Source organism: Leptidea sinapis, chromosome 31, assembly GCF_905404315.1.
Source record: "Leptidea sinapis chromosome 31, ilLepSina1.1, whole genome shotgun sequence".
NCBI classification, from domain to species: Eukaryota; Metazoa; Arthropoda; class Insecta; order Lepidoptera; family Pieridae; genus Leptidea; species Leptidea sinapis.
This window is the reverse complement of record NC_066295.1, coordinates 2,383,495-2,408,597: the sequence shown is the minus strand read 5'-3', so window position 1 is coordinate 2,408,597 and position 25,103 is coordinate 2,383,495. Positions and strand designations below refer to the sequence as shown.

The window sequence follows — 25,103 nt, the reverse complement described above, 5'->3', positions numbered from 1 at the left end:
TAGTCACGCTTAATTCGTTTCTTTTAGGAGATTGCACTCCGAGAGTAACTAAAGTTTGATTACATATTGCGAAACATCGATCTTCTAAAATTATCAAAGCTTCATTATAAATATTATCGTTGAATGTAATATTCATATCTTGATTTTCTCTACGTAGTCTTGCTAGAATATCATCACTCATACTATCACGATATTTCAGCCATAGTCTATTCGGATTTGAAGGATTACACGATGTTAGAATTATAGCAAAGAGTTCTCGCAGTTGATTCGCTGTTGCTGTTTCTGCTGCCTCTTTCATTGCCTGCATTGATTATCATTTTCTAATAAACCACGACGCTGGCATGCTTCACGATACGTTTCGCAAATGTAACCATCTACTGTTCGAAGATCTTCAAAAGAAGTTGGTCCACGTACTTCATGAAGTAGTAGACGTAAATAGAAACATTCAGCATTCTTTGGATGTACCGTATATACTCGACCAATAGCTTTATCTTTAAAGACACCTTTAAATCCTTCGACCGAAACTCCTTTCTTTCGTCGATTAAATACTTTTCGCGATGAGTCCCATGTGTAATAACTGGGAACATCTCCATAAAGAAGAGTTCTAGCAAACAGATCACTTCGACACAATTCGAAAAATGCAGTTAACGTAGTATCAACAGGTTGGTTTGCAACTTTTTGTGCTGTTTGATTAGTAAAATATACCCGTTGCCCATTCTCAAGGTGAACTGCTAAGTGAAAAACAGCTGGATCCCTGCCATGAATCGGAAACCCCGATATACGCCAAGCTGCCTCATTACTATTTATATATCGTCCCATTTGATAACTTAAAATTTCATCATATCTATTTTCATTTGTAATTTCAAAGACAGCCATATCACTTCCTTTGTTAATATAGTTACACACATATTTAATTGACTGAACTGAACTGCAATATTCTACATTTATATGTGCATTAAACATTTTCGATAATAACGGATTATAAAGGACAACCCATCGATTATCAATTTCGATTTCTTCACCCCGTACTCTAATTTTTGCTGTAAATCCTCCTTCACTCGGTGGTCGACGTCGGTATTGCGGATATCCATCATCTCCCGTTTGCGTCTCACTCAAAAATGATCTTGGATATCGTTTTGAGCATTTATTATCTTTTATACAGGGTGATTGCATATTAAGTGCCCCGCAAGGTCCATGTATCATTTGTTTCACGATTATTTCATATAGAACAGGATCTTCAACCGGATTTGGGAATTCTGCTTTAATAACGTCATCGATTTGATTTGAGTGAATTTTTTCTTTCAGCCAAATTAAATTGTGTGAGTGTGGCAACCCTCTCTTTTGCCACTCAATGGAGAACATCCAGCTATTAACATTTCCGAAAATACAACTCTTCACAATTGCATTAATGAATTTTACTTGTTTCTGTTTAAACACGCGCGCAATTAAATCATGTCTGTCATGTGACTTTTGTCCAAATTGTAACTCATCTTTAATTTCCTTCCATGACGAATTGCACGTAAACGTTATGAATAAGTCAGGACGACCATATTTTCTCACATACGCCATTGCGTCTTAAGCATATTGAAGCATATGCCTAGGGCTACCAATGAATGTAGAAGGCAAAATTACTAATCGTCCCAAATTTTCAACATCCCCATCATTGGCTACCGCATCTCGTAAGTGAATATATTCATCCGTTCGTAATTTATTTTGATTTAGACGAATAAATAACAATCTTTCTGCTTCTATTTTTCCTTGCATATCAACAATAAACTGTAAAAACAATTTCCGACAATTGAGTATATGATTGTATTTATTCACTCTCTCCATTATCCGATATGCGTAAAATTCCTTGGAAGAAACTTTTTTGTTTGTAGGGCTATTTGTTTGTGGATCAACATGCTGAATATTAAAATGGTAACCGTCTTCACCATGACAAAATATTAGTGGATACTGTAAGGCGTCATACATGTGATGAGTTTCAGCGATGCGTTCCAACTTATTACTTCTTCGTTGTACCACAATATCCCTATAACTACTTTCATTGTCCACCATAACTACGGCTATTTCATTTACTTGAGGTGCATTAAATCGTCTTTCGTGTTCGCCAATTGGCTTTTTATCTGCCCGAATTATTATTTTATAACTATCCGAAACCATTTTTTCCATCGCAGTCTTAAATATCTTTATCAACTCATTATTTTCACGTAGAAAGCGCTGTAAATGAAGAATTATATCTCGACGCAATTCTGTAAAATTTGAAAGCCTTTGATCCAGTTCGTCTTCTTCATTTCCTACAAAGTAAATATGTAAAAACTTCGGAGTATTATTTGGGAGTGACAATAATGATCCAATTTTATGATATACTTGTCCCTGTATTTTAAATACTGGATTAAATTCTTTTTCTTCAATTGCTGCAGTTGCTCCAAATGAAGTCATTTGAAAGCATGCATTGTAATTTCTAATTTGTTGTAAGAATTCTTTAGAATTTTGTGTTTCTCCTTTCATATATTCTAGAAATTCCGGTGGCAGTGATTTTAACTCTGGTAATTTAATTTTGCCACTTGAACAGCATATACTTTGCGTTTCTCCTTTGAATTTTTTAGCTTCACAAAATTTGCATACTTCATTCATTCTTCCGATCACTATACTTGAATGTTCAAAATAATTTCTAGTATGATTATAATGAAACGCCTCTTGTTCAAGACTGTATTTTTCCCGACGTTTTTGACGAACAGAATATACAGTTGTTTTAGAAACTTGAGCCTCCATTTGTTCATTTAGTCGAAGATCACGCATTCTTATTGCATTTTGTATTCTTCTATCATCTGCCTGTTCATTTGTCTTTCTTTTTCTTTGCAATCTTTTTCTGATTCGGTCCGTTTCTTTAGAATCATTAAGCTGCTCTTCAGTCTGATTATTTCGACTTTGATGATAATTTTCTCGAAGTAATGTGAGACGTTGTTCTCTTTCGTCTGTAGTTTCATTTCTCCGTGACATTTTTTGCCTTTTCGATACAATTCGAGAACGTGAGAATACGCATTTACGTTTCGGCATCGTTAGTAATATTTTAAATTTTTTTTTTTTCACCTTTTTCACACTGCACTAAAATAAAAAAACTAAAAAAAAAAGAAACAATATTGTGTATTACACTGCACGTTAAAACTTTTGATTCTTCACTTTAAAAAACACTATACGCTGTTATTTATGTTTATTTAATTTTTAATATTTATTTTTTCGTTATACAATTCTTATAAAAAATCGACTGAAGCACGGGTTTGACATTTCGGCTTATATAGTCGCAAAAATTATCCCCACTACCGACCAAATTTTCCGGATTGTTCTAATAATTTCGACTTTTAAGTATCTCAAGAAATTTTAAAAGTTTCTAGAACGATCCAGCATATTTCTAATCTATCAAAAAGTTGAGATACATTTTGGAGCTTTCTAGATCATTGGAGGAATTTCCAGAACATTCTATATTGATCAGAAAATTAGCATACAATCTAGATCAATCTAGTAATATATAGAACATTCTTAATCGTTCAAAACCGAGGCATATAAATCATTTCTAAAACATTCTGGAATATTCTAGATCATTCTAGAAATTTCTAGGTGATTCTAGAATTTTTTCGAACATTTCAAATATATTTGATCAATCAGAGCCTTGGAATACATTCCAAAGATATCCAAATTATTCTTGGATGTTCTAGATTATTCGATAAATTTCTAGATCATTCTAGAATTTTCTAAATCATTTTTATTCAATCAGAATCTAAACGTAGATTTTAGAACTCTTAATATAATTCTAGAATTTTCCAGATCATTCTAGACATTTCTGGATCATTCTAGAATTTTCTAGAACATTCTCATTCGATTAGAATCTAAATGTAGATTTTAGAACTTCCCAGATCATTTTAGAATTTTCTAGAACATTCTTATTTAATCAGAATCTAAACGTAGATTTTAGAACTCCCTACATCATTCCAGAATTTCCCAGATCATTCTAAACATTTCTGGATCATTCTAGAATTTTCTAGAACATTCTCATTCGATCAGAACCTAAACGTCGATTTTAGAACTTCCCATATCATTTTAGAACTTCCCAGATCATTTTGGAATTTTATAGATCATTCTAGAATTTTCTAGATCATTCTAGAATTTCTAGAACATTTTCGATCGATCAGAACATTGGTATACATATTAAAGCTTTCTAGAACATTCCAGAAATTTCCTGAACAATCCAGACCATTTTAGATCAATAATAGTCACATTTTCAAAGTTAACATCTTTCAACCTCCGTATCTTTTACACCCTTATAATTATCGACTTGCAACCACCATAGTGCACAATGGGAACCTTGTACCTATTGCCACATACAAACACTTTTGGTCTGCGATGCGTAGTTTTGGCTGCAAGGTGAAATATAGGGACACACACCTCCAATTTTATATATTATATAATAGATAGATTTTCAAAGTTAACATCTTTCAACCCCCGTATCTTTTACACCCTTATAATTATCGACTTGCAACCACCATAGTGCACAATGGGAACCTTGTACCTATTGCCACATACAAACACTTTTGGTCTGCGATGCGTAGTTTTGGCTGCAAGGTGAAATATAGGGACACACACCTCCAATTTTATATATATAATAGATATAAGTAGTAACTACCTATTTAAAATGAATTGTCAAATTAAGATAATTTAAGTCGACTTTTTAAATTTTAAATATGGAACTCATCGCGTAATTGTTGCGGCTTATCGCTCAAAGAAGTTTCCGCTAAGTTCACACTGGCTGTTTGGAAAGTCACATGGCCGCAGATTTTTTTTGAATTAGTTTTTTTACATAAAACTCTTCACAGCTGACAGCAGTTCTATTTTCAAAGTTCATTCCGGCCCATAGGTGGGAAGTAATTTGTATGAGTTTTTCCCTCTCTATAATAATCAGATCAAAACATCATTACTTTCCGAGTATGAGAAATGATAAGTTTTTTTCAATCCAGCTATGGGATGACGTATTTTTAACTTGGTATTTGTATGAAAGTGACAGATAAACGTTTTCTGTATTATATTGCATCTTCTTTTCCGTGTGTATTTGAATTGGCGGGTGAATAATTCTAATCTTATCGCACATTGGAGCGACTGTTAGTGTTAGTTAATAAGGTTTTTAATTAATAAATTAAATCTAAAGTGTGAAAGTATTACAGGTAAAAAAGTGTGAAGGTGGTAAATTTATTCCTTAATTCCTCAGATTCAAGGTATCTGCAGTAGATAGCCCAACTATATCAGTGACTCCGCCGCACAGTCTCGAATACGACTATCCAAAGGGTAGCACTCCCAACGGCAGTATCACCCCCAACATGTTGGCCAGCAAGTCTACTGCTACCACCGTGCTACTGAGCCCAGGACTCTTGCAGACCCCATGCCAGTGCAACCAATCCATGAGGGTAAGATTTTGACTAACCAATTTTTCGATCAAATATTATGTACTAGATTAAAGCCTCAATATAGGCACCAACTGAACGTAGCCTTACTTACACAAATAACTAAATACTAAGCCTAAGAGCCCGCGCAGATCGAGAGCGGTCAGAGTTCTGCGTTCTAGTGACCGTTGACCGCCCAAGAGTTCCAACGCACACAAGCGGCGTGCAAGTTCTCGCGTTCTAGTTTCGGTTGGGTCTTTGCACATGCAGCATGTCACAAGAAAGTTCGTCATCCGATGAAGAATTATTGATCTTGTGGAGCTCAGCAGCTTCTAAGAAGAAAAGGAAGCATTGGGTGCACTCAATTAACACAACTCGAGATGAACGAGAAGATTCAGCAATAATTTTCAGGATTTACTTAAAAATGAACAACGATTCTATATTTATTTTTGAATGTCGATTAAGAAACTCCTTTCCCAAACCAATTCAATTAACTTTTCCGTTATTCCAAACTCAGACATCGCGGCGTTCCGGCGTTCTCTGGCTTGGCGGGAAAAGAACTCTTGGAACGCGACGTTCCGTTTTCACCGCCGCGGTCAGAGTCAGACTGCCCGCTGTGTGCGTTGTTGTTATAGACTCAGTAGGTAATCAGTATATTCTAATGAACGCCGAACGCGGAACTCGGAACTCCTGACCGCACTCTGTCTGCGCGGGCTCTAAGTTTTGTATGATCAAACCACAACCAACGCGTTATTATCTGCTACAATCTGCTTTTAACTACTACAGTAACGAACGTAATCAGAAAGATTTCAGAAGAAGAGTCATACCAAATTCTTTGTAACACACTTTTACACAAATTATCTTGCCCCAAACTAGGCATAGCCTGTACTATGGGTACAAGACAACGTTAATTATACTTACTTAAACATACATAAACACATATTCATCACTTGGAATAAAAAAAACTACGTTTAAAAAAATCGACTTCAAAAAATAAAAAGTATCAAATAACTAAAAATTTAATTTAATACACCTCTTATGCAAACCCTTTAATATTAATAAAATACTATTATTTATATGTGCTACCTATTGATAGGTTTTAAGTCAGTGCCGTTTTTTTTAAACGTAGTTTTTTTATTTTTTACGTTTTAGTGTCAGTAAGTAATAATATATTTCGCATCAAACAGAAGAATTACGTAAATCGGATCATAAATCTCAGAGTAATCGGTGTACATACATTTATGTATGAATTCGATCGGTATTTTTTTTTTAAAATACCGATCGAATTGATAACCTACTCCTTTTTCAAGTCGGTGAAAAACATCCATATTCATCATATAAATGTGTGCACCTACCGGGATTCGAACGAAAAAACTGTTTATTTCTGCTCTTGTGTAACGTTTGTTGCAAATTATGTCCTAAAACCAACAAAGCTCTCGGTTTCAGGCGATTAAATTTACTTTCTACTAGTTTTATGGGAGACAAGTTCAATTCCACTACAGAACTGAGACATTAATATTTTACTCAGAGTAAATCTATCAGAAAAAGAAGTATAAAAATACTGTTTAGTAATTATTAAGGAACCGAAGTGTTTGAACAAAAAACATTTTTATACAAAAATAAAATATTTTAGTAAAAAAGAATTGTTTTAATATATATAATAATATCTAATAAGGCTTTTCGCATAAACTTACATTTATTATCAGACCTAGTTATTACGGTATATTTTTTTAACCAGCCTCCTGTAGTTAACATACAGAATTAATTAGCGTAAGTATTCTCCAAATGAAACCCGTTTTCTCAAGACATTTCTACCTGACTAAAATATGAATGAAGTAGATTTGGAAAAATTATTTAGTGACATAACTCTCAGTGTTGTTGGTTTAAGACCGTTTTGACGCATGGTCCTTTTGTATGTTATTATAAAAAAGTTCAGATTCTTATCTGTATCTGTATTATTTTGAAGATTAACGGCCGTTTTCAATAACCTTTAATCCTTAGTTTAACTTACTAGCGATAGACAAATCTATCCTTTTAGGTACGCTTACTTACATTTCAATAACCTATCGACATAAAGCATTGGATATAACTATATTTGACATAAGTATAGATAGATAAGATCCTGTCATTGGTGACAGCACGGTATCCGTAACTAGAGATACGTTATTGAAAACGGCCGCTAGTCACTAATAATCGGTATTTAATAGGTACATTATGTCGTATTTTACGATCCGACACACCACTCAACCAATGATGCGACGAGTTGGTTTTATTCTCGTTCACCGATTGTTTAGTTTATAAAATATACATTTCAGAGCGTCAGTGAGGTTGCGTTAGCCATGCCAGCTCCGGGGTGGAACGACGAGGGAGCGCCTGGCTCTGAGCGTCTGTCTTGGCGTAGGCTGCACATGTCCAGAGCAAAGCTCAAAGCCACCGCGACTACCTCCGAACTACTATCAGGTACAGGGCTAACCTAACCGACAATAACATACTAAAACAACAATATTTATTGAAGAGGATGACAAAAGAGATTACACACGGGTCTGGTAAAGCTCTGTTCAAACTGAGGCGAAAAACGCGCGGACTCGGGACGGAAGTTGCTCGCGCCGATTGTATCAGCTAATTTGTATGGACGTGTTCAAATTGACGCGAGTAGTTGCTCAAGTTGAAGCGAAACAAGGGCGGGACGCCCGGCGGGATACTTTGATCTCACAATGCATGATGTTTCGATATATTATGAGAAGTGTGCTTACATTGTCTTCAAACACACTTTTGCCGTTCCGCTATCACACTGCGAATGATTACAATTCACACACTTTGTTAGAAGCCCGACGAAGTAGTCCTCGTCCTGTAATCGTGTAACACCACTCACACTCACATCACAAATTACACACCTACAATAACACTACACACAAATAGTCACACACTTATATACATCCACACATCTTTGCAAACACACATACATATATCACTGCACTCGCCGGCGAGTGCGAAGTCTCTTCAAACCTAGAGTACATTGGACTAACAGATATATTAAATCGTTAGTGATCTTGTCTCCATCCAGCCTAGTGAGCAGGCGGTCCGAGGTTTCGAGCCTCTTTCCGAGACGCCCCGCGCCTGTGAACTACATTTTCGGCCTCCAAGGCCCCCGCCTGGCTTCGCTGTAAAAGCCTTTAGGGCTATTAGTACAGAGGAGGTTTTAAGTCGGTAGGGGGTGTTTACACCCGAGCCCGACATATGGGCTTCGGGGTCTTCAATACGTAAATGTATTTTACTCCTCTCGAAAAAAAAGAAGCAAATGATATGTCCATGTGTACCTTTAGAACGTCATTGTAGGTATGCAATAGTTGTCCGTTTTAAATAGTGTAATAATTTACACATTAACTTGTACTTATTTCAGGTTTCGCCATGGTAGCGATGGTGGAACTGCAGATCAACGAGCCCACGAACGTCCCGGAGTGGCTGTTCGTGATGTTTGCAGTCTGCACCACCGTGCTGGTGGCCGTCCACATCTTCGCGCTTATGATCTCCACGTACTTGCTGCCCAACATCGACGCCGTCAGCAAGATGGAGCCCGGAGGACCCACGACGGCTCTGAGGGATTCCCCGCACGAGAGGATGCGGGGGTTCATCGAACTCGCGTGGGCGTTTAGTACCGTGCTAGGTGAGATGCACTTTTTTTAATGACAGTAAGGGACGAGACGAACAGGACGTTCAGCTGATGGTACCTAATTAATAAGATTTTTGAAAAACCCAAAAATTCTAAGCGGCTCTACAATTGCGCTCGTCACTCGAGACATAAGAGGTTGTCTCATTTGCCTAGTAATTTAACTAGCTGCTGCGCCCTTCAGACTGAAACACAAAAATGCTAATTATGTTTCACGATAGAAAAAGACGCCGTTGTGTAACCCATAATCTAATCGGCATACTAAGCAAAGGAGCCTCCCACTGGTAAAATTACATTATTCCATAAGGTATCTTATTATTATACTATTATCTTTAGCTGCGCGAGCTTAGAACGTAGGTAATTGGGATTAAGGCGATGTTCAGACGGTGCGACCGCACTGGTTTAACCGCGATAAACGGAGGTGTAGGTTTGCCGATGGATATTAGGGAATTTTTTATCAAATTTATACATCCAAAAGCTAATGTTAATAATAATCAAATTTAAAATAAAACAGATGTAGGTATGTATGTGCAATAAACTTGATATGAAAAATAGTACCTATCAACTGCCATAGTCATCGACCTTGTAACACATAGCTGTCCAAAGAGCATGAATGCATGGTACTGAAGTACCCGCTCCATCTCATCTTAGTCGGTTGACTGAATTGTTTGTATTGCAATGATATAGGTATTATCAGTCTACTGTGCTATTTTCTCAGCACTGTAACAGACAAAATAAAATCTACATGAATAGTCATTTATATATTGTTTGACTATAGAGTCACATAATCTTTTTACCGCGTGATTGTGGGTGGGAGCAAACATAGAACAATTCAAGTGGGCGTCGGAAAACATTGCGTTGAAATTTGTTGCGAATTCATGGCAGCCTATGGAGTAATGATCAAAGTTAAATATTTTTCCTTTTACGTAATTGTCTCAAAGTTTTCTTGAAGTTTGTTCACAAATGGCAAAACGAATATCATTTTTAACATCTGATTTAATAAAATGTGTGTGTGAAAATGTCAATTTGGGGAAATTACACCCAAGAAAACTCACAAAATTTACATAAAATGTGTGTTGATTAACCCATTCTTGTAATGACCGGATTATTAAATTAATTCTGATGATATGTTTTCTCTTATTATGATCTGGTACCTTCAAGAATTTACAGCATCGTTGTATTGTAGTATAACTGCAACTGAAGAATACTGCCTCTGCATTTTAATTCTTGATTTTCATTTTAAAATAATTAAGTCTTCGTCTATGTATCCACATTTCAAGAGAGTTTTTAAAGAAAGTGTAGGCGGCGGCTATCAATTATCAGATGACCCTACTAGCCATTCTATAACTATCTACCATAAACATGTTACTTGCCATGCATATCTACCATGCAACCAAAAACATTGTCAAACCGGCAAAGAATAAAAATGTTATGATCCTTGACTTTCGATGGCAAACCATTTTGTACATACTAAGGAATCAGAATGAAGAATATGATTATCCCAAAATATTAGATTTCCAAAAAGTGCATCTGGCATTTTAACCAGCTGGAAGCCTTATAATAAAAGGCCAAATAATATACTTTTATTTTGGTCTCGCGTTCCGGCTTCAAAAAGTGTACACAATACTGTTACTAAATTAAAAGAATGAGTGAGCTCCGTTCTTGCTTGACTAAAACACTCCAGCGCCGTTTATTAATATACTTTCTTATATTTCAGGACTGTTCCTGTTCCTAGTCGAGATAGCAATTTTGTGCTGGGTAAAATTCTGGGACTATTCCTTCGCCGCGGCCACTGCAGCTACAGTCATCGTTATTCCTGGTAAGATATTTTTGTTATATAGTAGATGCGACGTCTTGCTTGCACACTACTGTTTGCAGTCAGTAGAGATACCCACCTAACTGGCATTCTGTACTACAAGCCTCTCAGTGGCAAAACGAATTCCTTGAGTTCTTATTTTTTTGATGAAGAATTAACTCTCTTATCAGCAACTGCATGTGAATAACTTAATAAAATGCTTTCATTTTCTATTATTCTAAGAATACGTCACCATTGAATAATAAATAAATGATGCAAACTAAAGCTTTACACATATTATGTTACCTTTCCTTAAAGGGCAAATTCTAAAACATTTGAGTTTGCGTTGAAGTGCATTTCGTGAAGAGGCTAAAGATATATTTTAATCAATATTCCATATTCAAGTAGCAAAATTGACGATCATTCTAGATTTTAAAGGGCGGGCTTATCACTTAAGACGAATAAGGCCCATACTGAAACCAATAATTTCAATTGTTAATGATTAGTACATCAATAATTATAAATTATTTTATTTCAGTATTGATAGTATTCGTCGCGTTTGCCATACACTTCTACCACTCTCTCGTGGTCCAGAAATGCGAGACATCAGTGCAAGACATCAGGCAGTTGGAAAATATGAAACGCGATCTAGACACGGCTACCGTCAAAGTTAATATGTACCATTAACTAAAAGGCAATATTTAATTATATAAAAGTGCAATTAACTGAGGCTGTGCTAAGTTCATAAATAGTGTTAGTTACCCTGTAGACTATAGGCAACAAACTAAAGTGATATTAATTATTAGTCTGTTGCAAAATATGAAGATCATTTTCGCCAACTTAAATGTTATTTCTTCCAATTCTTTTATTCTCTATTAGTAATATTAAAGGGAGATTGACCATGATTCGACGATATCCCAAACGTCTTGCTCTGGGGGCGACTAACGTTATTACTTATTAGTGAGCAATTATTGGCAGTAATATATGTCTACCCCCTTTCTCACTCATTTCCTGCCTCGACGGCAATACTGGTTTTATTTTTGACACGTCTTTATGTTGACGTTTGAAATATCTTCAAACCATGAAAGTTTTATTTTCTTACTGTTAGAAATTATTACATAATATGATAATTTGAAAAATCGTAACATAAAAGTAACTATGGTCATAGAAAATCATACAGCAATTGTTGCTCTGTATAAATAGATAATTTATTCATTGGCATGGCGATTTCGAGACAAACTAAAATTTCATCAATTTTTTTATTATATAATTTCAAAGCAACATGTCGTTTTTGATTATTTTTTTCTCGTTATGTTTTATCAAATTATATTTGTAAATATTGGTCTATCTGATCTGTGAATCTAGCCTTTTGAATTGTGTTGAGTAAGAAAAATACTTAAAATGTTTATTTGTCTCACACAACTTTATAAAGAAATTAAAAATAATTAAGAACTTAAGCCTGTGACTGTACTGCAAATGTGTGATTTGAGTTATATTACCTTACGCAACAATCTGATCACTTTTATTCCACTTTTAATATTAAGATAGTTATAATAGATTATAAATAGTATGTTTTATAATAGTTTTGCTCTTTCTAATTCTTGCTTAACTGAACTCAATTAATGTCGACTTAAAGGCCAAAATGTTTCCAATAAATTCCAAATCAGTCTCGATATACCTGAGGCACTGCGCAGACGACTAGATTGTTTCGACTATAAAAGGTTTTTTTTCTTCAAACAAAAACTTAGTGTAGCATCCTCTGTAAGTATTCAACTATCGTGCCACAGTCTACCGTCTATGCATCGCCTTAGATTATAACCTGTGGAGTTTGAAAATTAAAGATATTTTGGATCCTACAATACATTATACATGTGAAAATTATATTAAATTCGAAATGTTTTTATAATAATATGACTGAAATAAGAAAAACAGTTACCTGGGTATTAAAGTTAATTAAATTAAGACAATAGTAATTCAATTCTAGTTCGAAAAAGAATGAGACATCATAAACTTGAATAAATTCCTATATAATCTGTTTTTATTTTATTTTAAATGGTAATTAATGCATATATATGCCTGTTCAGAAAAGGGCCATCACCTATGCGAATAAATAATATGTTTTACATTTCTTCTCGGTAGGTGCGTGTCTTCTTATTGACGTGACAATCGGGGCGAAAGTGCGTCATTTATTAGGTACTTTACAAAGTTAAGGCATGTATCCATTAACAATGTCTTTATAATATGAAAATCCTAAAAAAAAAATTCTAAGGCATTCAATACATATCGCCATTTCAAACTGACACCTACTTGCTTATTTGCTAAAATTAAAATATTTTTTTTTCTCGAATTATCATACTGATCTTCGAAATTAGATCTCATTTGTTTTCTGCCTGATGCAAAACTGTTTTTTTTATTTTGGTTAAATTAGAACACATTAACCATAATTATTTAAGACTCTAAAATTGGACCAATGTAAAATTGTTTTATTCAGTTAATCTATTTATTTATTGTTTAAATATACTTATAGGAGATGAATATCTTTACAATATAAATGAAATAAAATTTTCCGATAAAGCTCTTGTTTATCTTTGTATTTGTTGACGTCATATAAATGACTTTCTTGTTGTAGGTACTAGGTCACCATAAGCACATGCATTACAACTATGTAAAAAAAAAGACGTGTGGCACTCGGGGACTGCCGCGGTAAAGCTATTGCATAGCATTTTTTATCAACTTATACAATCCTTTTCTTTTTTCCTTTCCTTTGTTTTTTTTTCTTTGATATTAATTCAAGTTACACTTTTTGAGAGTGGTGACCGATAAGAAAACAATTTTTTTTCTTTTATTATATATTATATGTTCAAAATATTTTTATTATCTTACAATACATGTAGGTTATTCAGGAATATTAATCATTGAAACTATAGGTTTATGGTAACTAACTAGAATAAAAAACATAACTTTCAGACTTGATATCTTTCTAAATATCTGGAAAATACCGCGTCAATTATTGTGGTTCCATATTTCGTTGTGGATCATTCTTCATTTTCAAATTAAATATTTTCGAAAGAACAGTTGTCAACCGCTCTGATTTTTTATCAGCGAAGTTGATGTTGAAATCACCAGCCAAAATAAGTGGAAATTTATTACCATTTGTACTAAGTATTTTCGACCCTTCTTCAGTGTACTCCAGTAAAGTGCGATGAATAAAATGCTCTACCTCGTCCAATTTTGGATTCGGAGAAATATAAATAATAATAAAAATTAAAAAACGTAATAAAAAAAAAAGTAATCAAAAAGAAGACGTACCCCAGGCTCGAACTTGGGACCTTCTGCACAAAAAGCATACGTGATAACCGCTGTTCCACGGCAACTGTAATGACCGTGGCGAAATATCTATATAGATCTAGTAAGTGGGGTCGTAGGTCATTTTTGTTACGGAATTTCTGGATTCGGTCTCCACGCTCAAGGCCCGCGATAGAAGCTATGCAATAGCTTAAAACCCGGGAAGCCATTTGATGCACATTGCGCACGCTTGATATAAATACCTACCTTAAAATTTTCTCCAATTAAGTAATCTGCATTATAAGTATAAATTTGGGATTATGAGATCAGAAATCATTAACAATAAACAAAATAACCAACACACACGACACCATAAGGCTTTAGCGCCATGTCAACTTATGCAAAAAATAATATTAAATCCCGTGCGATACGATGGGGACAGGCCGCCATCTAAATCGCGCCAGTGATGTCATATCCAGGCATAGATGACAGCTTTGAAATCGCAATAAAATTATAGGGTATAAAAACATAGCTCGACGCGACGACCAAGATGGATCGATGATCTGGCCAACATCGCCGGAATAGGTTGGATGAGGGCAGCGGACGGTCTTCTGGCTGAAACGATGATAATGACGCATCTAGTCGAAACTATACCTTAACAGACAGCAATAAGGTGGACTTTCTTAAGACACTTTTGTAAAAATAACGATAATTTCGTGTTCCCCAGCATTGTAGTGTTGGCTATTGATTGACATATCCATTGCTCTGTTAAATATTATTAATCTATGGGAGAGTTCACTTCAAAATCACTAATGAAAAATACGGTTACGTTTAAAAAAATCGACTTCAAAAATCACGTCACGCCTGGCGAGTGTAGGTACTTACTACACACTTGGCACCGACTTCAAAGCTATCAATAGGTACCACATACAAATAATTATAATAGTATTTTATTCATATTAAAGGTAAAGGTGTATTAAATTATTTTTTTTAGTTATTTGATACTTTTCAGTTTGTCAAGTCGGTTTTTTTTTAATTTTTTAGTGTCAGTTTATAATTAAAATATGTAATCAACCTGAATGAAAACTCCTAAAAAAGCCGTACATATTATATCATCGATATACAAAAATTTTCAAAAAATTAAAACTACTAAGCCAAACCATCTAAAATTTTTATGGGACCAAATGGCATCTATTCTGCATCGAACTAAACTGTACATACATAAAAAAAAATCGACATAATTTATAACCTCCTCCTTTTTGAAGTCGTTTAAAAGAAATATATATACTTGCTGATGTCAATACCTAATATGACGAGGTTCCTTTATCCACCGGGCGGAGGGACGGGGTTAAATAATCATAATTTTATTGATTCTCCTACTGATTTTATTTTTTTTTTGTTAGTACAAAAATAAATATACCAACTTTTCACCTTCTAAAAAAAAGCGCATAAACTTTGACACTAACAACGCTCCAACCCCTCTGATTTTTCTGGTGTTTTGTACGAGAATTTATGCGGCTTTTAATATCAAAAATATAATAACTGTAGATAAAGACAAAGTTATACTTCTCTATTTAGAAAATAGGTTAACAAAATAAAGAAACAAAGAGATTTGTAATTATTTATTTCTTAAGTCAAGAAAACAATCAAATAAACATGCATACAATATTAATTTTCTTAAACTTTTAATAATTATTTTTATTTTGATTGGATTTTAACTCAATGTTTCCAGTACATACTACCAAGCTACATTTAACACCATACTATACTTTCACTGCTTACCGTTAAAAGGTTTACAATAGTGTGCTGCGACAATCACACTATAATATGCATTCAGACTCTTTATACAGCACAGTTGTATTGTAGGTATAAACACATATGTTGTGTTTTAGCAGTTAATGTGTGAATCATATAATTATGACTCTTTATACAGCACAGTTGTATTGTAATATAAACACATATTATGTTGTGTTTTAGCAGTTAATGTGTGAATCATATAATTATGACTCTTTATACAGCACAGTTGTATTGTAGGTATAAACACATATGTTGTGTTTTAGCAGTTAATGTGTGAATCATATAATTATGTACTTAAGTTTATGAAATCTAATTTTAACAACTCTAACCAGGACTCTGTCATATAAAACCACGCCATCTGACTTGGTGTGCATATACTTATTATTGTGCATAATATCTAACATAGAAGACTAATTTGTTTAAAATTTGTTTTAATTTAAAGATTTTTGTAGACACATAAGCCTAATATTTTTTTTTTGTTGGTTTTATATCATGATTCATAAAAATCTTTATTAGTTATAAGTGTCTGTCTGTTTAAAAAAGCTGGTTGCTCAGTTGGGCTATACATCATTATTCTGGGTGGCCGAGAAGTTGACGTCCAAAGCTAAAATTTGAGTTTGGCTCATTTTATTGGTCAATGTTCTGGGAAGTTTTTAAAAATAGTTAGAGGCCATAGGCTCCCCATTTTTTTTTTTTTTTGATACCTTGAACCTATCTTTATATATTTGATACCTTTTTTTGTTATTTTGAACTTACGACTCAATTCTAAACTAGTTCCGCGTTGTCTAAACTATTCATAGTTTCTTATGTGGTTATTGCAACTGTAGTTAATAATTATCAACAATAAAATTAACTAAAACTGTTCAAACAATTTTGAAAAAAAAAGTGAATAAGCGGATAAACGGGGAAAAAATAATTATCTCCTAAACTACGCAAAATCGTAGAACATACATAGGTGTGATTCGGATACTCATCACCATGAGGCTTTCAAATTTTAGCTTTGGATGTCAACTTCTCAGCCACCCTGTATACTAAAAACCTTAGCTGTAGATATACATAGATGTTTTTTATTATATTGGGACCTTTTGTTTAACAATACCAAATCCAATTAAGCTTTATTATTCATGCCAACTCTTTTCTATACAAAGAGGTTACTGAATCTTATAGATATTTAACTATGGGCCTATTTGGCTTCTTACAAATTGCAATAAACTGAACTTTATAACAAATGGAAGCACATGATTCATAGTACTGTTAAAATAACATTCTGTAGATCAGGTTTTATTCTTAGGCTATGATCTCCTATTTTACGCCGTAAGCGACGTCTCGTTACGCCGTACGCTACTTCACAATGCTTACTATATAAATGTACTGTTGTGGTCTCTTTCACACGTTGACACTAGCGTGTTGACGCCGTCCGCGGCATTTCGAACACCGTGCGCCGCGTCTCTAGTAATATTGAACCGTTGCAGCGTGAAGGTCGTCGATCGCGTCACACAAAACGATGAGATTTGATGAAGTGAAAGACGAGTTGTTGATTGAATCAGTAAAATCTTATAATGATGTGACAAGAATCATAAAAACAATATTTATAAGCATCAATGAAAACACTACCGCACGTGACCGCTCGCGAGTAGCCACTGAGCCTCCTGCGTCACGCCAGTCATATTAACCGCCGACGCTGTGCGTTGCGTCTAGAGTCTAGACCATATGTTCTCAACATGGGCGATAACGCCCCCTTGTGTGCGTTTGAGACATTCGGTGGGGCAGTAGAAGACCCAGAGAAAATTAGGGGTCACTGAGATGGCGCAGATGGGGCGTGGGTAGATTAAAAAATATAGTCTAAAAAGGCAAAAAAATACACGAAAATACTCTAAAAAAAACATATTCTCAAAGTGGGCGGTGAGCAAAATAAGGTTGAGAAACTATGGTCTAGACGATGGATGCCACGGAATTGAACGTTGACGCTAACGCCAGACGCCGCGTACGGCATAAAATAGGAGACCATAGCCTTAATTTCATTGGTGTTCATTTTAACGTGAACATAATTTTTTTCTAAAATAAAAATAGAGCCTAAGTTACTCCTAATAACATGAGCTATTATGAGTCCATTCAAATAGCCAGGACAAACAGTTAGACACAGAATTCTAAAAGAATTATTATACTCAGTACCACAATACAAACATTTCAAAAAAGGTGTTATTTTAAAAGTACAGACACTTCAAATATAGTATCCAATAATATATCACAAAGAGTACAGAAATAAACTATTCTAATTGAAGCACAGTTATTGTATTTAAATAAAGTTTTGTTAGTGAAGATTACGACTTACTTGTATTAGGGCAGTGATCTTATTAATAATAATGCTTAGTTATAATCAGTTCTCAATAATATAACATATAAAAACAAACATTTATAAACACTTAATGTAATGATAGACAATATCACATTTCAATTTCCATTCCATTTGCGTCTACTGCAACAAGAACACCATTTTTTCTCATTGTTTCTTCTTCCTTCATATCCTCTGGTTTTATCTTTATTATCTCTTCTATAGGTTTCCACACCACTAGTGACATTTGCGGGTTGGGTATACTGAAAAGAAACAAAATCATCAAAACTTTGTCTATACTGGAGCTCCCACTAGCAATAATCCATTAACCCTTGCAATAAAAGGCAATTATTTTCTCAAAATTGATTCCACAAAAACAAATGGCGCTCTGAGAGAGAACAAACGGCGCAAGAAACTCTCCGGGCATTCTTTTTTTGCGCTCTATAATATATCAAATAAAAATATACAATATTGTACAGTCATTGCTATCGCTATAAAACAATCACAATCTAGTCCCAGGCTGTCGGATCATTTAGATAATAGGATTTACGACAGAGCCATTTTTTTATAAAACATTTAAATTTATTTATAGATATTTTTCAAGTGAAACTTCTTTGAGCAATGTGGGTACAATTTTTACAGATGAAACCCATAAAAATAATATTACTGAAACGAAAATGTGAGACGTTTTTGTTCAAGGAGAGGGAGACACCAAGGGAGACAATTGAGAGAGAGAGTGAGAAAAGGCAAATATATCTTGAAGCACATAGAACATGGAGCGAGAGTAGGAAGACAGTGAGAGAGAAAGGGAGATCAAGAAAAAAATATATGCTATCGGTTTATGTATTTGTTTAGTAGTTAAATATTAGAACTGAGGGTGGCAATTCTGTCCAATAATGTCTTGTACTACATCAAACACAGGTCTTTATTTATTATATTTATGTCAACCTGTATAGCTGTGTGGTTAGCGGTAAGCGATCCTACCTACTAAGCTAGAGGTCCCGGGTTCGAATCCCGGTAGGTGCAAACATTTATATGATATGGATGTTTGTTTCCGAGTCATGGATGTTTAAATGTATTTATGTATGTTTATATGTATTTATGTATGTATTTAAGTATATTGTATTAAATATATCGTTGTCTTGTAACCCATAACACAGGCTATATATGCTTAATTTGGGGCAAGATAATTTGTGTAAAAAAGTGTGTCAATATTATATTATTATTTACATTATCATTAGGATGTAAACAAATAATATGTATACTTTGTGATAAATTTGTAAATCTTATAATACTAAGCACTTCTTCATAGTAAGTAATGTATTTGTTATCTTGTTAATTTAATATATATAAATTACGTGACACGTTGTTTGTCCGCGATGGACTCCTAAACAAATGAACGGATTTTAATGGAGATAACTTCATGGATTGCAGTTTGGTCCAACTTGAGAGATAGGATAGTTTTTATTTCGATTTGGGACCCATAATTATTTTAATTTTCAATATTTGTTTTGTATGGACACATTTTCTATGAGAAAATTTAGTGACGCACGGCTTGACAGTTCCGCTGTGAAACAATTTCACTATAACAACAGGGAGCATTTTTTATGAAATAATTCGTGATGCATTGAAATATTATTGGCAAATTCCTATAAAACAGTATTTGTTTATTATGTACAGAACAATGTCTGTCGGGTCAGTGTTATATATATATTAATTTTGTTTGAAGTTTTAGTATTTACAAATAACATGGGGCATTTTAATTTGCCACTCGTCATTCTAGAATTTAAAATACTAAAGGTATTTCATAAACTATAAAATAAAAATAATTCTAATATCCTCTTTTCTAAAGTGTAATTTCAAAAAATAAAAATAGTAAATAATTTATAATTTTGACAAAGAACACATGGAATTATAATTAACAGTTCATCATTGGAGAATTAAATAAATTATTTTCATAAAATATAAAATAATAATATTTCTTAGATTCTCACCATGAAAATTTTTAATTTAAAAATACAATGTAAATCTATAATAATTAACTTACAATTATATTGTATAAAATATGTAAATTGAGGTTAGTTTATTTTTACTATTTACAAAGAAATCATGATGAATTTTAATTTAATATTCATCATCTGAGATTTTATTCTTTACTAGCTGACCCGGCAAACGTTGTTTTGCCATTTACAGTATAATTCACGCGATAGTTTTATAAGTAATAAAATATTGCCTATATTATAGCCTGTACATCATTTTGTTCTATTGTCAATAGTTTTTGCAGCGCACACAAAAATAAGTTTTCGATTTTACACCTTGTGTTACAAAATAGCAATTTTACTACGGAACCCTAATTTTGAAAAAAAAAAAAACATAGCCTATAGCCTTCCTCGATAAATGGACTACCCAACACTGAAAGAATCATTCAAATCGGACCAGTAGTACCAGAGATTAGCGTGTTCAAACAAACAAACAAACACTGCAGCTTTATAATATTAGTATAGATTATTTAAAAAAAATATCCTTTAATAATTCTCTTCAATTTTTTTTAATAATTAAAATTATTTTAATTACAATTAAATTCATTCAATTCCGTACTTAGTATCTTCCTTTGACCCTTCCTCTAACTTCGCGCAAATCTAAAGCTTTAGACAAGTATAAATGTAAATGAGATTTGCTGAAGATGATATGTTTGATACCAAAATAATAGCAATGAAAATGATAATCAAGAATGTTGTTAGTTGTTTCAGTGTAAGATATATTTTAAATTCTATACTATTAGAGTATGATATAAAGGTAAATCACTGTTTATCCCAGATTACCTGATAGATGATCAAAATAGATATTCATTACATTTTCATTAGAAACACTAATCATAATATCATTATGATAATTGGGAAAATTGAAAGCTATATGTGGCAGGCAGATCGGATCAGCTCCTCCAGGATGAGAGCAAACTGCAAAAGCCTTTGGTCCCCTGAAAATCTACCTGATGTAGATAATTCTAATTTTTAGCAAGTTTGTAATTATTATATTTCTACTATCACATCAATAGTTTATTGTCTGTTTTAATGATATAGCAAATATACATAGTGACCCTTATTATATATTAACATGTATATATTTAATTTAATAATAAGATCACCACACTTACGTATCAATGAGTGAGGGGGGTAACAGTGGTTCTTCTTTAATTTTTTTAATATCCTCCGAGAGCACAATAGTGTGCCCCTTCAGCCTGTCACTGATTGAAGGTTGCTCAAATGATACTTCCATCACATCTTCACTGGCAAGTGAGTGTTGTGTATAGCTTGATGAAATGTGAAGACTACTTAAGTGTTCAGCCATTTTCTCCTCTGTTATCAGTTGCTTTGGTGGGCTGTAATGATGTTAGTCTCATAAGAACTCTTCCAAATAATGGGTAATTTATATAATATATAGATGTATATGCCTGACAAAACATTCAAGATATATGTAATGTATGTGTTAAGGGCATGGGGTTATTATAATATTAAAGAGTAGATTGAGGAGGAAGAGATTTGGCGTAAAGTTCCCTGCATATCACAACTCTCTATAGCCCCATAGCATCCATTAAGTACTTACTTTTGTGCACTTATTTTTGTAAACACTATGATTTTATAAGCTTACATAAATTTAACAAAAATAGTTTCAATAAAATTCACTCCAGGATACATTTAGTCTCTAAATAAAAAAAAATATAACAAAGTAAATACTGTACAATATTTGGAAAAAGAATACTTGCAGAGTGGTCTAATCTTTTTTTAAACCAAATATAAAAAAGGTACTTTAAATAATTTTTGTCTGTTTGTTCTGTATATACTACATACAACATCCTGGCAAAAAACAAAAACTTCTGAATAAATTCTAATTTTGAATGAACAAGAGTTCAGGACAACCTGTAGGCTACATATTACTATTAGATACAGACATATTATGCTGCTTTAAAGCGTCTACGCTAACAACATCGCGGGCAGCAGTTAATTCTATATAAATCATAGTACTTACATTACTGGTTCCATGTCATTACTTTTTCTCTTACAATGAAAATTTGGTTTCTGTTCAAAAGGCATTTCACCTGTGAATTGAACAAGATTAGGTGGCGATTGCATACTCCAGGATAAATCTTGTGTATTCCATGGTATTCCTGACGGAGCTGGCATAGTGTGGGGTTCTGGGATATCACGATTAGCTGTATTTGGAAAAGACATCACATTTATAGGTTGTGGAACAAACATTTGTTTTGCAAGTTCATCTGACTGATTATGCTGATATGCTCGGTATCCGTATACATCCATTTTATTGTATCATCAAAAAATATGGCCTAGCACTTGAGAGAAAGTACACCTTCAAGCCGTATTACAAACTTCTCCGAATTCTCGAAATGAAATATTGAAGATGTTATATCTTCAACAACAACAATAATAATCTTAGCTGCTATGTTATTGTAATGTATAAACCAATTGCGTTGCGTGGTCGACCTTCGACTCGGTTTCAACTTTTCTATTTCTCTACTGTCGGTGTCGCTTGTCGAAATGTTGACTGTCAAGAACCGAGAATTTTCTGGAATCTATGGGTAAAAATTTATTGGACGAGTCGACCAAAGAATATAATATTGTTATATCGTAGCAGTAGTAGTGGAAGCAGTCTCCAAGTGCCCCTTTTAGATAGCAATAGTTTTGGCAGGAGTAGGTGTTGTCATATTATTACATTGACTAAAATTACCCCAAACTGAAATATTACGACACAATTATGACAGGGAATGAGAGTGAATGAGAATGAGTTAAAAACAATAATGAAAAGAAAAGAAATGAACTGATAATTATTTATTTATACTAGATTTGCATAAACTGTGTACGCCATTGGTCGCGCACATAGTTAACAGACAAATAATTCAATATCACGCCAACCGATTTTGATGATTTTTTTTATTGGAAAGGATAATCTTCAAGGGTTAGTTAAAATGATGAATTATTAATAAAATAATATTAACTTAGTCTAAAAATTTAAATGGTAAACTTAAAGCATTGTTAAAATATATCGACACACTCATGATGATGGTCATACATTATAATTAGGTCAAAGCACGGCGTTCAGCAATATATCGTATTCCTGAACTATGCATTTAACTCTCGCGTTATCTGTACCTACTTAAAGACAGCAAGAATCCTTAATAACTAAGAATTAAAATGAGAAAGGATCACTATGTGATGCAACAGTAAAAAAAAATGGCGTGCGTACAAAGTACATATGTCAGAAGTGAAACTTCTTTGGAAAACTAATTTTTAAATCTCGTTTGTATCAATTATCCTAATCTGTTCCCTAAACCAATTGTTTATATCAATATTAGAAATTCTACTTACTCGCGGCCACGCGCTTAACCTGCACGATACATCGCCAGTGCGGAAGATGTTCTACTTTTTCGCAGCCGCGTGCTAAACCTGCACGATACAACGTTAGGAGGGTAGATTTTTTACTTATTCACGGCCGTGCGTTAAACCTGCACGATACAAAACGATTCTAAAGAAGTTTCACTTAAAAAATAAAGTAGGCAACAATAAAGCACTTATTTTGCAAGAGGCTTTGTCCCGTTCTATCTCAGCCTAAGTTGTATATCGCTTGTCCTTTCTGTTTATAATTAAGTTACCGACGCTACTTCTGTAGAATAAATATTCTAAGTATAGTAGGTACAATAAGTAGTTCAGAAACGCTTGAAGTGCGAGATCGCTTGCGTATGATATAAAATATAACTCTGCTATATTTGGACAAAATAACTGCCGAACTTTAATATTGTACGATAATGTTGCAGGTAAAGATTACATATTTCAAGATATTCCAAATAAAATAAACAGTAAAGTCGACAGTTCAAAGTCGTTATTCGATTTGAATTAACCCTATTTCAAGTTTAATTTATATTATGAAATACTATGTATCATACTATTATAATTATATAATATGATCACATAAAATAATTGTGTAATAACAATAGCAACTCACCGAATATTGGATATATTTGTTATTTTTTGAAGTTTTTAACTTAAACCCTCACTTCTGGGAGTAATTGCACCTATTCAATTTGAAAACAAAATTTTTACATCACGTTGTTACGTTAATAAAAGCTCAGTAGAAGAGCGCTTGCACGGAACGCGAGAGGTCGCAGATTCGAGTCCCGTATCGTTCATAAATGCTGTTTTGCAGAAGAGTGGAAAAAGTGTACAGATCACGCAATAAATTTAGAAAATAATTTTAAAGAGAGGGATAGGATATCAGATACTGCTTTGGAAGCGTTTATTATCCAGGTTTGTTATTCATTTTCTGGAATTGAATATTCGGAATCTGATTTTGATTATGAAACCGAATAAGTGAATATTCACAAAATAATAATTATTACTTGTATTATAATTAAAAATTTTATTTTTAAATTAAATTATAATTGTTATTCCCTTTTCTTTTGTTTACATTGTCAATAACGGACTGTATGCGTATATTACTAGAGAACAAAACTCTAAAATAATTAAAATATTAAAACAATTTTCCACATAATTTACAGTGTCGTGAGCCTATTTTCTTATTAGCTATATTTCCCGCTTATTTCAGCTGTCACGACTCGCTGGCCCGACTCTACGTGCTCTGTATGAAAAGCATAGATAAAATTACGGACTATTCGACCTTGTTTTGAACGCTCCTCTGTACAGCTGTTACTGACATAAGACTTTTGTCATTTGACAATTCGAAATAAATAACAATTATTATTTTTAATCAACTTGTTGGTTCTTG

At 33.6% G+C, this 25,103-nt stretch overlaps 2 protein-coding genes across 5 annotated transcripts in view; one reads left to right on the top strand and one right to left on the bottom strand.

Moving 5' to 3' along the window:
* LOC126974202 (calcium release-activated calcium channel protein 1-like) overlaps positions 1–13,468 on the top strand; it is an 84,980-nt gene extending 71,512 nt beyond the window's left edge. For all 4 annotated transcript variants that reach the window (XM_050821652.1, XM_050821653.1, XM_050821654.1 and 1 more), the window contains 5 exons: positions 5,261–5,456; positions 7,748–7,892; positions 8,833–9,096; positions 10,817–10,918; positions 11,433–13,468. In XM_050821652.1, coding sequence (XP_050677609.1) covers positions 5,261–5,456; positions 7,748–7,892; positions 8,833–9,096; positions 10,817–10,918; positions 11,433–11,581 — 856 coding nt within the window. In that variant the 3' untranslated portion in view covers positions 11,582–13,468. The remainder of the gene's footprint in view (positions 1–5,260; positions 5,457–7,747; positions 7,893–8,832; positions 9,097–10,816; positions 10,919–11,432) is intronic.
* A 2,318-nt stretch (positions 13,469–15,786) lies between these two features.
* LOC126974225 (uncharacterized) lies at positions 15,787–22,857 on the bottom strand. The gene is made up of 3 exons (XM_050821686.1): positions 22,335–22,857; positions 21,463–21,687; positions 15,787–18,571 (listed from the first exon to the last, which is right to left on the bottom strand). The coding sequence occupies exons 1-3, from the start codon at positions 22,622–22,624 to the stop codon at positions 18,421–18,423; spliced, it is 666 nt and encodes a 221-aa protein (XP_050677643.1). The 5' UTR covers positions 22,625–22,857; the 3' UTR covers positions 15,787–18,420.
* Positions 22,858–25,103: the final 2,246 nt, after the last annotated feature.

Bases quoted from the DNA above. Each gene is read 5' to 3' on its own strand.
- LOC126974225 (XM_050821686.1), bottom strand. From the start codon at position 22,624: ATGGATGTATACGGATACCGAGCATATCAGCATAATCAGTCAGATGAA. The intron at 21,688-22,334 runs GTAAGTACTATG...ACATCATTACAG, and splicing joins AATGACATGGAACCAGTAAT to CCCACCAAAGCAACTGATAA. The intron at 18,572-21,462 runs GTAAGTGTGGTG...GTTTCTTTTCAG, and splicing joins CCCCCCTCACTCATTGATAC to TATACCCAACCCGCAAATGT.